Source organism: Melanostigma gelatinosum, assembly GCF_949748355.1.
Source record: "Melanostigma gelatinosum genome assembly, chromosome: 18".
Lineage (NCBI taxonomy): Eukaryota > Metazoa > Chordata > Actinopteri > Perciformes > Zoarcidae > Melanostigma > Melanostigma gelatinosum.
Window position 1 is genome coordinate 16528023 of NC_136651.1, and position 13906 is coordinate 16541928.

Here is a 13906-nt window from a genome sequence, read left to right on the forward strand (position 1 = left end):
GAATCAGCATTATTAGATTGCTCACCGTGAATGTGTAACAGGATGAAAATGTATTTTGAAACAGTTTAAAGACTTGTTCTTTCTATCTATTAAGGGCTATGTAACCCTTCAGTTTATAGAAATTTGAAAAACCACAAAAAACGTCAATTAAGATGCAGTGGTGAAATGCGCCCCGTTGTCTATCAGGTGCATTTATCGTCACTGTGAATCACAGGATAGCAGTCACACCAACTGGTATCTGTACATCAAAGAGGCCGTGTCTTCACACAGAGGGGTTCTTTTTCACTCTCTTGTTTTGCTCTTGCTGAATTTATCACATTGTGTACCGCAGATGAATAACTTTGCATCTTCATTCGGGAAGAAGCTGAAATAAATGACCGGTTTGTGGTCTCTGTCTGGAAGCCATTCACAGATCAGTGTGGGATTTACTCATCGCTCGAGGTTGTCGTCTGGTCCCAGAGGCCTTTCCAGGGCTGGTGGGCCGGTGGGGGTCAGGGCCTCGGGGTGTGTTTTTTATTTATTGCCATGTCGTCTGGCCAAAGGGGCTGCTGTGGGGCTGCTGTGTGGCAGGCGGCGGAGCCTCCCTTAACACAACAAGGTATTGATTGAATAAGCTCTGTGTCATCTGATAGTAATGTGGTTACACAGACCCCCTGCTGCTGCAGCCGCCGTCACTCCCTGGGAAACGTGGAGGCAAGGATTCGTTTGTTAGTGGATGAGTTCTCGTTCTTTTTGGAATTTCTGTTTTTTAGCATATAAATATAAATATTTAAATATCATCCAGTAACAGCAATCTTCTGATTCATCAATACATGTTGTTGTCCTTGTTTGACAATTCTAATAAGGGGCCGACCCAATTCACGTTTAACAATCAAGAGTCTTAACAATACCGTTGTTTTTTCTTCAACTTTCAACATGGCCTCCCGTCTCCATGCACATCGCCATGTAGCCCCAAACTCAAGTCTGTTTCACACAGCGACAGCAGGTCTCTGCTTTCAAACTTCAGGACTTTCTGGGTACCACCTGAAATGGGCCTTCAACGGCAATTACTGCAAGTTAGCACTGAATACTTGCTTCAATTCTTATAGCGGCATTTATTATACTGAGTAACAATTTTGCTCATTTTAGAATGTATTTTATTAAGGCAGGGTTATAGTTACTGAGATACGGCTTACATTGTTTTTTTTATAAAGAAATGCTTTTATGTTCTTCAATATGAAATATACAATAAAGTACAACACGTACTGAATGTGAGTTATCGTTTTTGTAATCATGACCACGATCAAGTAACGTTAGCTGATCAATCTTTCAAAAAGAAAATAGATGAAAAACATGTGAAAACATACTGGCTTGTTTACTTGTGAAACATTTAAAATACAGAAAAATGTTGATGATTAGCTCAGTTGAATGAATGAGGTCATTTCAGCCACTGACTGTTCTGGCAGTGTGTAGGCCTAATGTGTGAAACATTTCACTTATGATCTCAACAGTTACAGTTTGGGTAAGATTTGCTTTTTGAAAAGTGGCTGTTCTGTCATTTCTTCATTTTATAAACATGAAGTTTTTGGCGGTTTTAAGGGTGAGTGGGTCATCTAGAAGCATATATCATGCTAAGTCCAGTCTGTTAGGCGGGATATTCACCCTCCTCTGCAGTCCACAATGAAAGAATGAGAGGTTTCAAGTGAAGGCTCGATAGATAAGTGTGTGTGGTTGTGAAGCAGCAACCCCACCTCTCTCTCTACCGCGCGTCTATCCCCCTCTTCTCCCGCTCTCCTCTCCTGTCTGCCTCCCTAACCCTCCTTCTGATCCAAGAGGAAAGCTTTCATTATTTGCTGAGATTGGGATGTCAATCCCCGCGCCCCTGACCCAAGTTTGTAGTTCTCCCCCGTCATATTGGGGAAATGATTAGTGGGGTTATCTCCCCTCCAGTCGGCGAGGCTTTCATTCCTTCTCACGGCCCCCCGTACCTCCAGGCAAGGAGCGACCCCACCCCCCCTCTCCCCCCATTTTACACTTGCTGATACTTCATCATGTACTTCATCTCTCTAAATGTCTCTGTTCATTGCTGAGTCAGATTCATTTCAACACTACAGCCTCTCTCTTCTCCTTTTCTCTTCCATCTTTTCAGCTATAGAGCCGCAGACATGTTGGTTCGGTGAATGAAGCTGGCTGACTTTTTAATTTGAGATTTTAATATGAAGGACAATAAAACATATTTAGAATGTGATGACTGTGCCAGGGTCCGTGCACACAGTAGTCCCTGCCTGCTGCATACTCTTAAATATCACAAACATAAACTCAACATAAGTGCATCCAACACATGCATTCACATTATTATGTTTTCACCATATAGACTGGAGCAGCTGATCCTATATTTAAAACAGATATTTCTAAAACGTGAAACACTTAGTTTGGAGTATTCCACATGCGGGTGTAATGGTTTTGCGCTGTTTTGAAACACTTCAGTGTGCTATGGTGGCTTCAAAGGTTACTCCAAAATGCCCCAAATACAGGCGGTATGTGCATATAGAGGCTATTGGCACGTGGGAATAAATTGATGTGATGTGTTCTCTGACTAACAGCCGGTATAATAGCGCATATAAAGGCCCATTCCGCTTCTGCGCATGGAACTACAGAAATCAGTGCTTTTCGTTTGTGGCCATTGTTCAGGAAAAACGGCAAATTAGGCCATGCGTTTCTTGCACATTTTAATTGATCTATTTTTCATCTCTCCCCCCGCGGATTGTTTTAAGCAAAACGCTGCCAGTGTATCGAAACCATCCTAATGCACGCGGCAGATTTGCCTCATTGGTCCACTGGAAGGAATGAAAGGAAATCTAAAAGCGTTCACACCACGAGCACCATGCAAATGACGCTTTGATTCACTCTTAATTTCATCAAATGCTTGTTTTTTGTTTAGTTTTTTGTTTATTTTGAATTATGATCATTATTATTAGGAATCCACGGGATTAAGCAGAGTCACTGATCCTCTGGGTCTAAGCCTTTTTTCTTTTTTTGTCTGTCGGGAGCTCAACCAGACTCCATCCGCACTTCATTAACCCTGAGCCGGGGACAATCCACAGTAAGAGCCGGGGGATTTACCAACAGCCTTTCACATGCAAAGAAAAGAGGGAAAAAAACCTCTCCGAGTCACCCAACAAGACACACGGGGGCTTTTCCTTATATAATCAGCTGTGCACTTTGCAAGAATAACCCCCTTTTCATTATCTGAATCGGTCACGGATCCTCATGATGGGACTATAATGATCTTTTGGCAAGTTGGGAGGTGTTTTATTCCCCCCCCCCCCCTTTCCTTCCCTCTCTACTTTCCCTGTTGTCAGAGCTCGACTCAGCCCTCTGTATTTTTAATGCAATTTTCCGCATCATAAACGCGCCAGTTATCAGGCCGTCAGTCTGATATGTCACGGCGTGGTCAGCCACTAAGTGGAGGCCCCAGATAACAGGTGCCATGCGTGGATGACAGCAGGGGGACCTGGCTATCAGACCCATTATCGACTTTCAATTAAAACCTATTAAAGTCTTTTGTCTAATCGTTAACATCCTACACGCCAAGTCTTGTCCGTCAGCCTGAACTCCTTTAACCCCCAACGCGCCGCGGACGGATAACTTGGGTCCTCTTCGACTCGGAGGGGGGGGGGGGGGGGGGGGGGGGGGTTTGATGAGACGCGCACGGAGGAGGGAGGGGCGGTGCCGGTGGAGCCGCTGACCAGCTGTCCCCACGCTGATCCCCGGCCTGCAGTCAGCTCCAGCCCGGTCACCAGCTGTTGGAGCCGTTTGGCAGAGGAGCGCGCATCCAGCACCCTCAAGGAAAAGAAGGATGGAAACAATCAATTTCCAAATGGGATCATTTAGGGCACTTAAACAATTGCGCGCACATAACATTAATATTTCATCTCCTGCATTGTTTATGGAAAACGAATTGGAGTTGCTGCTGTTAATTTAGGAGAGTGGGAATGGTGAAGAAGAGGATGGTGGTGGGGGGGGGGTGAAGATCAGGGCCTCCATTTTGGACAGAACACCCTTCTGCTTTGTTGGCCCCTCTCTAAAGACATTAGCTGGAATTGATCTTTGATTGCACTTTTGAATGTGGGAGTGAAAGAGAGAGACTCGTGCGTGTATACGCACAGGAAAAACGGGAGAGTAATTTTTCCGGAGTTACAATTATTTTCCACTGAAGGAGTCATATTTAATCATTTTGGAGTGTAATTACTTCCAGTAGCCAGTAGAGTGTGAGTAAATATTCAGAATAAAATCTATTGGAGTAAAACAGCGTGACCACGCCCACAACGGTTCCTTAAGTTTCGTTTCTGCCGCCATGACACCTCTCGCTACACTGGAATGAGCTGACGTTTTATGGAACGGAAGGGCTGAAGTGAGGAACAGAAGACGGCATTTGAAATAACATGTCAGGTAAGGTCATTCGTTTTGGTTAACTTCATGTGTGTAAGGTACATTGTGTAGCAACATTGCAGCTAACCTAACGTTACTTCACTATTTGCATTGTCAGATATGAGCCGTAGCTTCTGATTGTTCGCGTTAGCAGATGCTAACGGTAGCTTCTAACGTTTTCACATAACTTAGTCACAGTCAAACGTTAGCTTCTAACGCATTAACATCAATTCGCAAAATATTTGGTGGTTTATGGACATATTAACGTCGACACACCTGGATTAAAGTCTCAATAAAGTAGTATTAGCTATCATCAGTAGCCAGCGGACTTCACTGAGCAGGTGCATGTGTGTTTTATTCTGTGTAGAGGGGCTGTCTTTTGCTGCAGTTAGTTGGTGCAACAGGTACATTTTACTGTGAAAATGGCTATGTAGAATTTGCAGTTTGTTGGCGTCAACACGTGTATTTTACTCAGAAAGGAGCTGTTAACGACCGTTTTAAGCTGCATTTGTTGGCGCTAACCTGTGTATTTTACTCTGAAAAGAGCTGTTAAAAACCGTTTTAAACGGACTGTTTCTAGCTGCGTTTGTGGGCGCTAACACGTGTATTTTACTCTGAAAAGAGCTGTTAACGACTGTTTTAAGCAACTGTTTCCGGCTGCGTTTGTTTGCGCTAACACGTGTATTTGACTCTGAAAAGAGCTGTTAACGACTGTTTTAAGCAACTGTTTCCGGCTGCGTTTGTTTGCGCTAACACGTGTATTTGACTCTGAAAAGAGCTGTTAATGACTGTTGGACTGTTTCTAGCTGCGTTTGTTGCCGCCAACACGTGTATTTGACTCTGAAAAGAGCTGTGTTGATGGACTGTGTTTCGCTGCAGTTCATCAGCACCCTGGTCGATGCAACATGTGTGTTATACTTTGAAAAAATGCACTTCACTCTGTTGACTGCTAAAACTAGCTGGGCTTGACATTGGCACGGGCCACTCGCGAAGTGCGGGTAGAATTCCGCAGCATAAGCTGATTGATCTGTTGCACTGTGGCATGCTAGAGACGGCCAAGTCGGAGACAACCAGGTGAAGTAGACATTGTTCAAGATGAGACAACTGGTTACATTTCTGATGATGTGTTCACGCCAAACGCAGTAGATTACATACAAAGTCTATGCACAGCCACTATGAGACTGGAGTGACGCGAATTGGCGATTCAAGCGAATGAACAGGTCCCTTTAGTACAGCGTAATAAAGACGTGCTTAAAATGTCCCTCGTTTTTATAATGAAATAGTTTACCCTTGTGGAGACCTACTATTAGTCCATGCATCATGTCTTTCTAATGTTGGCTTACTGTGGTATTACTAATGTTGGCAGTCAGCTGTTTCTGATAATGAAACTAATTTAATTGTTTTTGTCATGAAGGATGCAAGCTGTAAGAGTGAAGTACAGAGATCGTCAGAAGTACATTTGTTATGAGGGGCAACTAACCTTCAAATCATTTTTGGATTGTGGTGAGTGAAAAATATTGCACACACTAACCTGTGGAACAATACACTTGGGATGTCACTCTATGTTTTGCATACCTGAAAGTCTTTTCCCTGGAATAGCAAAGGTCTGCATGGAACACTGTCAGTTTTGGGATTACAATGTTCAAGTGAAGATGGCCTTCTGATTGCTGTCTGTTATGTTTTTCTGCAAATACACAACCGATTCATCACTAAGCTTGTCCCTTGGTATTTTGTCTTCACAGTTGCCAAGAAATTTGACCTTCCAACCTTGGACTTAAAAGTCTATGATGAATCAAAGACCGAAGTTGATGAGGAGGTGTTTGAGTTTCTACTAAAGAAACAAGACATTGGTGTGCTGGAGATTTGTCTACCCCAAGACCCAAATCTTGAGGGTTAGTTACTTATTAGCTTATAACTTCATATTTATCTGTACGGCTTGGTCAATCTAACATGTTTTGAATATGCAAGACAATTTAATATATCTGAGTTGGGGTTTTTTAAAATCTTATTTAGATATTTTGAAATCATCTCTGCTCACCCTTTCCACAATTTCTGGAACTGTTGTGGGCATGATACAATGTGAAATATTTGCATTCCTCTAATAATGGATGTGTGCACTTATATTGTCTTATAGTCACATTGTTAATCACATTAGTTCAATGTTAATATGATTTCTAGATTCTTTGAGCTCCCCTTCATGCTCCTCCTTTGCAAGCTTCAGTGGAGACAATGAGAGGGACTCGGACGACACCACTATATTGCAGCATAGTCCTGCTACAAGACAAAGAGATGAGGGAAGTCATCTAGCTCAGGTAAGCTCTGCAGTTTCCCTTGCATCCTTTCTGAAGGTTTAAAAAAAATGCCAAGGTTGAATGGTAAATGGCTGAATAACTGAAGTTGTAAAATTGTGGCCATTCTGTTTGATAATACTTGATGTCATTATTGTTTTAAACGTTTCATTGTGTTCATTTTTGTTCTTCCCACTTAGATGATTGAAGACATCCTGAAGAACAAACCTGGAGGAGAGAGGATCATGAATGAGTATGCCCGAACAAAAAGCCTAACGGATGCCAGAAGACGTGATATGGTCAAGATATTGGTCGCACATATGACAAGTGAACATGGGTATGTTGTCATGTTGTTATTATTACATACCTGCACTCCTAATACACATGTGTGTCTTGAATTGACACAGTACAACACCCCTCTTTTAGCAGGTGGAATTTACACATCAATACTTTTGATTGGAGCACATATAGTAAAGTCTGTGTGTTTGTGTGTAGGACAAGTCCTTCAAGGCGCGTTAAAGAGGACTACGCAAGGGGCATCACTACCTTGTACCCATACCTGGCCGATCCTAGGAGCAAGTTAGGCTATGTAAGTACATTAAAACGTCTAACTTATTTACTTTTCACTTGCTTGGAATGTAAATATTTCAACTGCTGTTTTACAGATGGGTAGTGTTTTTATTTCAAATAAAGATCTGTAAACATTACTGCATGGCAACAAGGGCTGTCACTTTTTGAACATTTGTTTGAATGTAATTAACATTCAAACTCTAATGACTCATTTGAATAAAAAATGTACAGTCTATATCCACAGCTGACTGTTTAACGTAGTTTACTTTGTCACCCAACAGAGGGCGCTCTAACGTATTGCGTGTCATTTCATATTTGTTCGAGTGTTATTTTTGGAAAAGGTGACAGCCCTAATGGCCACCATCTCTGCCTTCCCCGTAAGTTGAACTCTGGCGGTGTTAAAGCTCAGTTTACTTTCGCACCGCAAGGGTTAGCCCATTAACAAGACACAACACTAACCGTGTAATACAATAACCTCTGTTTTTCAAAATAACTGTCATTAGAAAGAAAGGCCTCATCACAATACTAGGAAATATGATAGTTTTTGGGGAAAGATTAAACTATTTCAACTTGTTCAATCAAACTGAATAACCCTTTTTACTTTAGGAGCATTATTACAATGCAGAAGATGGGAGTGGGTATCTGGCATGGAGACTGAAATTTGTTCAGAAGGAAGCATCGGAGGGAAAAAAGAAGACCTGCAGTCAGTCACAAACACTAACTGGTATGTGTGAAGTCTAATTCATAATGCATGATGAGGGAATAATCATATAATGTATATATATATATATATATATATATATATATATATATATATATATATATATATATATATATCCTATTTTTCTTCTGGAGACGTAAGTGCCTGCATGGCCATCCTTGCAGAGTTTTCCAAGCCTTATTTCTTATATCTTAGGACATAATATCATATACTAACCCAGTAATTGATAAAAGTGCCACCACTATTACAGGTGGTCCAAAAGCAGAAAGAGACTCATTCAGAGTGGAAAACGGGCTAACCACAGAAAGCCTGTGCTGCGAGGCCATTGCGCTTATGAAGCATACAGCTGATGAAGCAACTGTGAAGGAGAAGATGAAGCAGACCTTTACCTATCGCCAAGACATGGTTCATGACCCAGTGAAGTCCTCTGAACTATTCACAGCGTTTCCAAGATTCCTGGACATGGCAGGACTGGTATGTGAACGTTCTACTGCCACTGTCATGACAATATTATTTCTGTTCTACAATAGCCTGGGTAGGGTTGTAAGATCTGTCATGACCATGGTGCTACACCATAATGTTTACTGTTCTGTTTTGACCAATTCTATCTTGTCTGCAGATTGACCAAGACTTTGGTCTGATGTTTGGGGATGCTGCTACTACAAAGTTCCTGGAGAGATGGCCTACTATCTACAAACAGAAAGTCCTCGAACAAAGCCGTGGCCTCACACAGACAGCCGATCTTCAAGACCTGGTTCAAAATGCTGAATGCACAACAGACGTGGAAAATGGTATGCTAAAAGTTAAGGATCATAGTTATGGAAGAGAGAATAGTTTTTGAATGAAAAATGGATTGACTGTTCGCTTGTAGTAAATGCTTGTTTATGAATTTTTACTTCCAGGATGGGACAGTGACATGTCATCCATTTTGGTTCTTGTCCACCTTCTACCACCATCACCACATGGCCGCAAGAGACCAGGAAAACTCTCAGCCAGACAAGCCAGTGACCGTCTTGTGAAATTCATTAAGGTGAGGTTACAGTTCAATTAAACTGGAAAATCGTCACTGTTCTGTCCCCTTTTCTAAACCTTTCAATCCTCTTTTTAAGATTATGGTCAATTAAGACATTTCCTTAAACTGACTAATTTTATAGCTGACTAATTCATTATTTTTTCTGTCACAGACTGGGATGAGCATCCAGGGGCATCTGGACGGCATCGTGGAAAGCCTTCAACCATACCTGCTAGCTGTGGGGACCCAGAAGAGTCTGATTCACAAATACTTCATTGTGATTGACAAGCATGCAATACCTTGTAAGTCACCAGACACACTTGCCTGTTTTGATGAGCTTTTCAAAGCTCATTTTGTCTTTGGTACTTCGTACAACCAGGATCTGGTAAATGTGTACAACTTCTTGCAAACCACGATCTTTGAAATCGATGTTGATACCACTAAGGTGAATCCAAGGGTTGCAGAGTTGAGGGCTCGGATGCTGCATTGAGTTGATACGAAGATGTTTTGTTTTATTTGCAAAATCCCCCAGGCAAACACCAATTCCCTGACAAAACACTTGAAGTTGATCCACGGACTTTGTTCAGGAAAGACCCTTCGTCTTAAATGTGGTCAGGCTGGTTGTTCACTAGTTTATGGCACTTTTTCTGGGTTTCGAAAGCATCTAAATAAAGCACATGAACCTTGTTCTGATCCTGGTGAAGGCCCATCTACATCTGAAGATTTAGCAGCAAGTAATTTTGATGACTTGCCAGCAAGAAGTTCACCTTCTGACTCAGTCCTTCTCAAAAGGAGTCTTGTAGACAGCTGCGCTGCAACAGTAGCCGAACTTAAAGTGGCAGGCGTAAGTGAAACAACTGTTAACTCTTTGGTAATTTCGATGGAAGAGATTGTTGACGATATCCATAATCAAGCAAAAGAATCTGTGAAGAAGTGTCTATCTTTACAGGAGCCTATCAAAAGCGACATTGAGAGCAAAATTGATCAGTGTTTCGAAAAAATGGAAAATCCCTATGGTGTATTAAATTCTGAGAGTAAAAGAAGGCAGTATTTTACAGAGAAGTGGGGAAGGGTAGACTTAGTTGAATATGTTCTTGGTACAAGATTTGATACCCTACGCAATCGCACCACTGGAACTTATGATCAGGTTGTTGTCACTGATAAATTAGTTTACATCCCTATTTTGAAAACTTTACAATTTATTTATCAACATCCTAACATAAAAGAGATGATGCAGACTTCAAGTTCAGGAGAAAATCTTCATGACTTGTGCGATGGAGATCTTTTCAAGAGTCATGATCTATTTTCAAAACAGAAGCATGCCATTCTGATTCAGCTTTTTTATGATGATTTTGAAACTGCAAATCCTTTAGGCTCAAAACGGGGAATACATAAATTAGGTGCACTCTATTTCACCTTGCGGAATTTTTCTCCCAAGTACAACTCAAATCTGCTTAATATTCATTTGGTCGCTTTATTTCATGCCCAAGATGTTAAAACATATGGCTTTTCTAAAATACTTGATCCACTTATGCAGGATATTAAAATACTTGAGAAGGATGGAATTCGGGTCCCCTTGTATGATCAGCCAGTGTATGGAACTATTGTCCAAGTTACAGGTGACAACCTTGGTCTTCACAGTTTGTTTGGTTTTGTTGAATCATTCAGTGCCAGATATTGTTGCCGCTTCTGTCTTGCTGAGAAAGAAGACTTTCAGACTGAGTTTAATGAAGATTCACCCAAGATAGTTTTGCGAACTCGCGCACTTCATGCGGAACATTGCCAAATGATGGAGACAAATCCCACTCTTCCCTATGTGATGGGCGTTAAACGTTCTTGCATTCTAAATTCCTTGCAATATTTCAATACATGTGAAAACTTCTCTGTCGATATTATGCACGATATCTTGGAGGGAGTGGCACAATATGAAATGAAACTTCTATTACTGCACTTGAAAGATAAGTACACAACATTAAAAGAAATAGACTGTAGAATTAGGAGTTTTAACTATGGCTATATGGAGCAAAACAACAAACCTCCTACAGTTAAGTTAAGGGAGGACTCAAATGACTTGGGGTTGAATGCAATCCAATCCTGGTGTTTACTTCGCAATCTACCACTTATCTTTGGAGACTTGGTTTGTCCAAATGATCAACACTGGTATTTGCTACTGCTTTTGCTTCAAATTGTAAACATTGTATTTTCACCAAAGTTATCAAAGGGTATTACTATTTTTTTGAAACACTTAATCGTGGAACACCACAGGTTGTTCAAGCATTTGTTTCCAAACAAAAGGCTGCTACCAAAACATCATTTTATGGTGCATTACCCTATGTGTATTCTTAAAATTGGACCACTTTTGCATAGTTGGTGCATGCGCTATGAAGCAAAGCATCATTTCTTTAAGAAACAATTAAAAAGCTTCAAAAATATCACTAAAACTTTGGCCAAGAAACACCAAAATCAAATAGCATACAGGTGGCAGACATTTGATCCCAATGAAGTGATAATTGGTCCAGGTAATATGGTAGCTTTAAATGTGCTAGACTGGGGCTATGAGATAGCTGAGACTATTCAGGTACCAATTGACACCAAGGTTTTAAATATTAGATGGGCCAAACACCATGGAAATATGTATCGGACGGGTTTAGTCGTTTGTCTGAAGGTTCATTGTGAGATGCCAGTTTTTCACAAAATCCACCATGTAGTTCTGAAAGATGAGAGGTTATTGTTTGTTACATTTGCCCTGCAAACAGTGTGTCTTGATGAGCATTTTAATGCATATAAAGTTGTGTGCACAAAAGACGGACCTCATGTAGTTGATGTGAAAGAGATTTTCTGTTATAAAGCATTTGATGTACAAATGTCATACAGGTGTGATGATGCAAGTTTGTTTATTGTGCCATACTGTTTCCTATGATGTCATAGTGAAAAGGCCAAAGTGTTCCAAAGGTCCAAAATGTATTCTGTAAAATATGTATGGATACATTGCACATTTGTAATACAAAATAATAAATTGTGCTTTGGTAAATACTGATATCTGATTTATTTAACTTGTTGGGTTTAATGATAACCTTCCAGAGTAAGTTCTCTCAGGTTTTAATCATAATTTAGTTCTCTATGGAGTGTAATTTAGTTCTATATGGAGTGGAATATAGTTCTATATGGAGTGGAATATAGTTCTATATGGAGTGGAATGTAGTTCTATATGGAGTGGAATATAGTTCTATATGGAGTGGAATGTAGTTCTATATGGAGTGGAATGTAGTTCTATGTGGAGTGGAATGTAGTTCTATATGGAGTGGAATGTAGTTCTATGTGGAGTGGAATGTAGTTCTATGTGGAGTGGAATAGTTCTAAGTTGAGTAAAATGGCAGTAGAGTTGTTTTCATTTTATGCTACATAGAGTAAATTATCATCATCTAGAGTTAAATACAAACACTGAATAGAGTAAAAAATACTCTGAATCATTAACTCTGAGGCAAGAGTAGATTTTACTCTATATAGACTGGGACCAAATGTTGTATTTTATTGAGTAAAATTTTATTCAATTTGAGTAAAATTTACTCCGACAAATTTACTGTGCGTGTGCGCGCTTGCTCTTTACTACCAATTTCCAATCAACCTTTTTCACGCGTTTTGCAATCAAAACTGTGTTGTTCATGCATTCCTTCAAAAGAAAGGACACAAATAAAATGTAATAAAAAGAATAATATCAGGCAACATGTTTGTAATTAACGCAGGGTAACAATAACTCAAATTGAACTCGTGGAATCTTTCTGCAAATCTCTGCTTTTCTTTGGAAAAGGTTAAAAAAAACTGGATGTTTAAGTGCCTGCTCCACCGTGACACTTTTTATTAACTTTCTTTTCTTTTTTTCACGCTCTCATCTCAACATTAAACAAATCAACAAGACTAAAGCAAACATCGGAGGGAAAAGTCGTTTGACAGACATGTTCAAATTCACTCGAACACGATTCCCTCTAATAGAAACCCGCGAGCCCTTCAGATTGTGTTTATTTTCCAGCTGCTTCCGGAAAAGTGGAGATGTTTAATTAAAGCTACGACAGCCATCTCCTCAACCTTTGCTCATTGACACTGACACGTGTTCATATCACTTCTTAATAAAAGTACTCATATTTTAACGGTGGGCAGTCCTCTACAGGCCTCTGCGTTTAAGTGACTCGATGACGTTTTACTTTTCTTCTGATTTGGTCAAATATGGGAGTTTATTCCAGCACCGCACCAGTGGTGAAATATCAAATTTTCTAAATTGTTACCATGTTTAATGCTATTTTTCGAAAGGATGTTAAACGGAGTATTTAAACATCAGTTACCTGTGTGATCATTTATATATAAATTGTCCTGAAATATAATGTCTACAGGGGATGGACAAATAATGCAACACGATACGGCCACACACTGCAGCTTTAGAAGACGAATCAACAACAAGTCTCCTATTTGTTGCAGCTGTACGAGTCCCATCAGGTGCTGCTGCTGTTTTGCTACTGCAGCGTAAATCCACGTGTTGATTCCAGTCCTTCAAGCCGCGTGGCGTTACCGTTTCACACACACACACACACACACACACACATTCAAGCAGCCACGTGATTAAATGAAAGACTTTTATTTCCACATTTATAAAAGTATTTCTCTTTTACATCAAATGCCCCCTCCCCTTTTCTGTCCAACGGTTGCTGTGAATTTCACAAAAAAAAAAAAATGAACTTCACGAAATGGGGAGAGTTTGAGGGGGAAAGCTAGAGGAACGAAAATAAAAAAAGAAATAAAAAATAAAACGATCCAGGAAATACGAGAACCACTCCACAAGTTTGATATCTGCAATATACATGTTTCACCAAAGGAGAGTAACAATTAAGGGTTATCACGGCTTCGTATGAAGTA

General features: G+C 40.4%; 1 protein-coding gene across 1 annotated transcript; it reads left to right on the forward strand.

Annotated features, from left to right (window-relative positions):
* Positions 1 to 4173: 4173 nt before the first annotated feature.
* Positions 4174 to 12508, forward strand: LOC306792609 (uncharacterized protein). The gene is made up of 11 exons (XM_079289855.1): positions 4174 to 4431; positions 5825 to 5913; positions 6153 to 6302; positions 6589 to 6722; positions 6899 to 7035; positions 7194 to 7287; positions 7875 to 7992; positions 8240 to 8463; positions 8609 to 8780; positions 8892 to 9019; positions 9174 to 12508. Exons 2-11 carry the CDS (start codon positions 5826 to 5828, stop codon positions 9489 to 9491), a joined length of 1563 nt encoding a protein of 520 aa, XP_079145981.1. The 5' UTR covers positions 4174 to 4431; position 5825; the 3' UTR covers positions 9492 to 12508.
* Positions 12509 to 13906: the final 1398 nt, after the last annotated feature.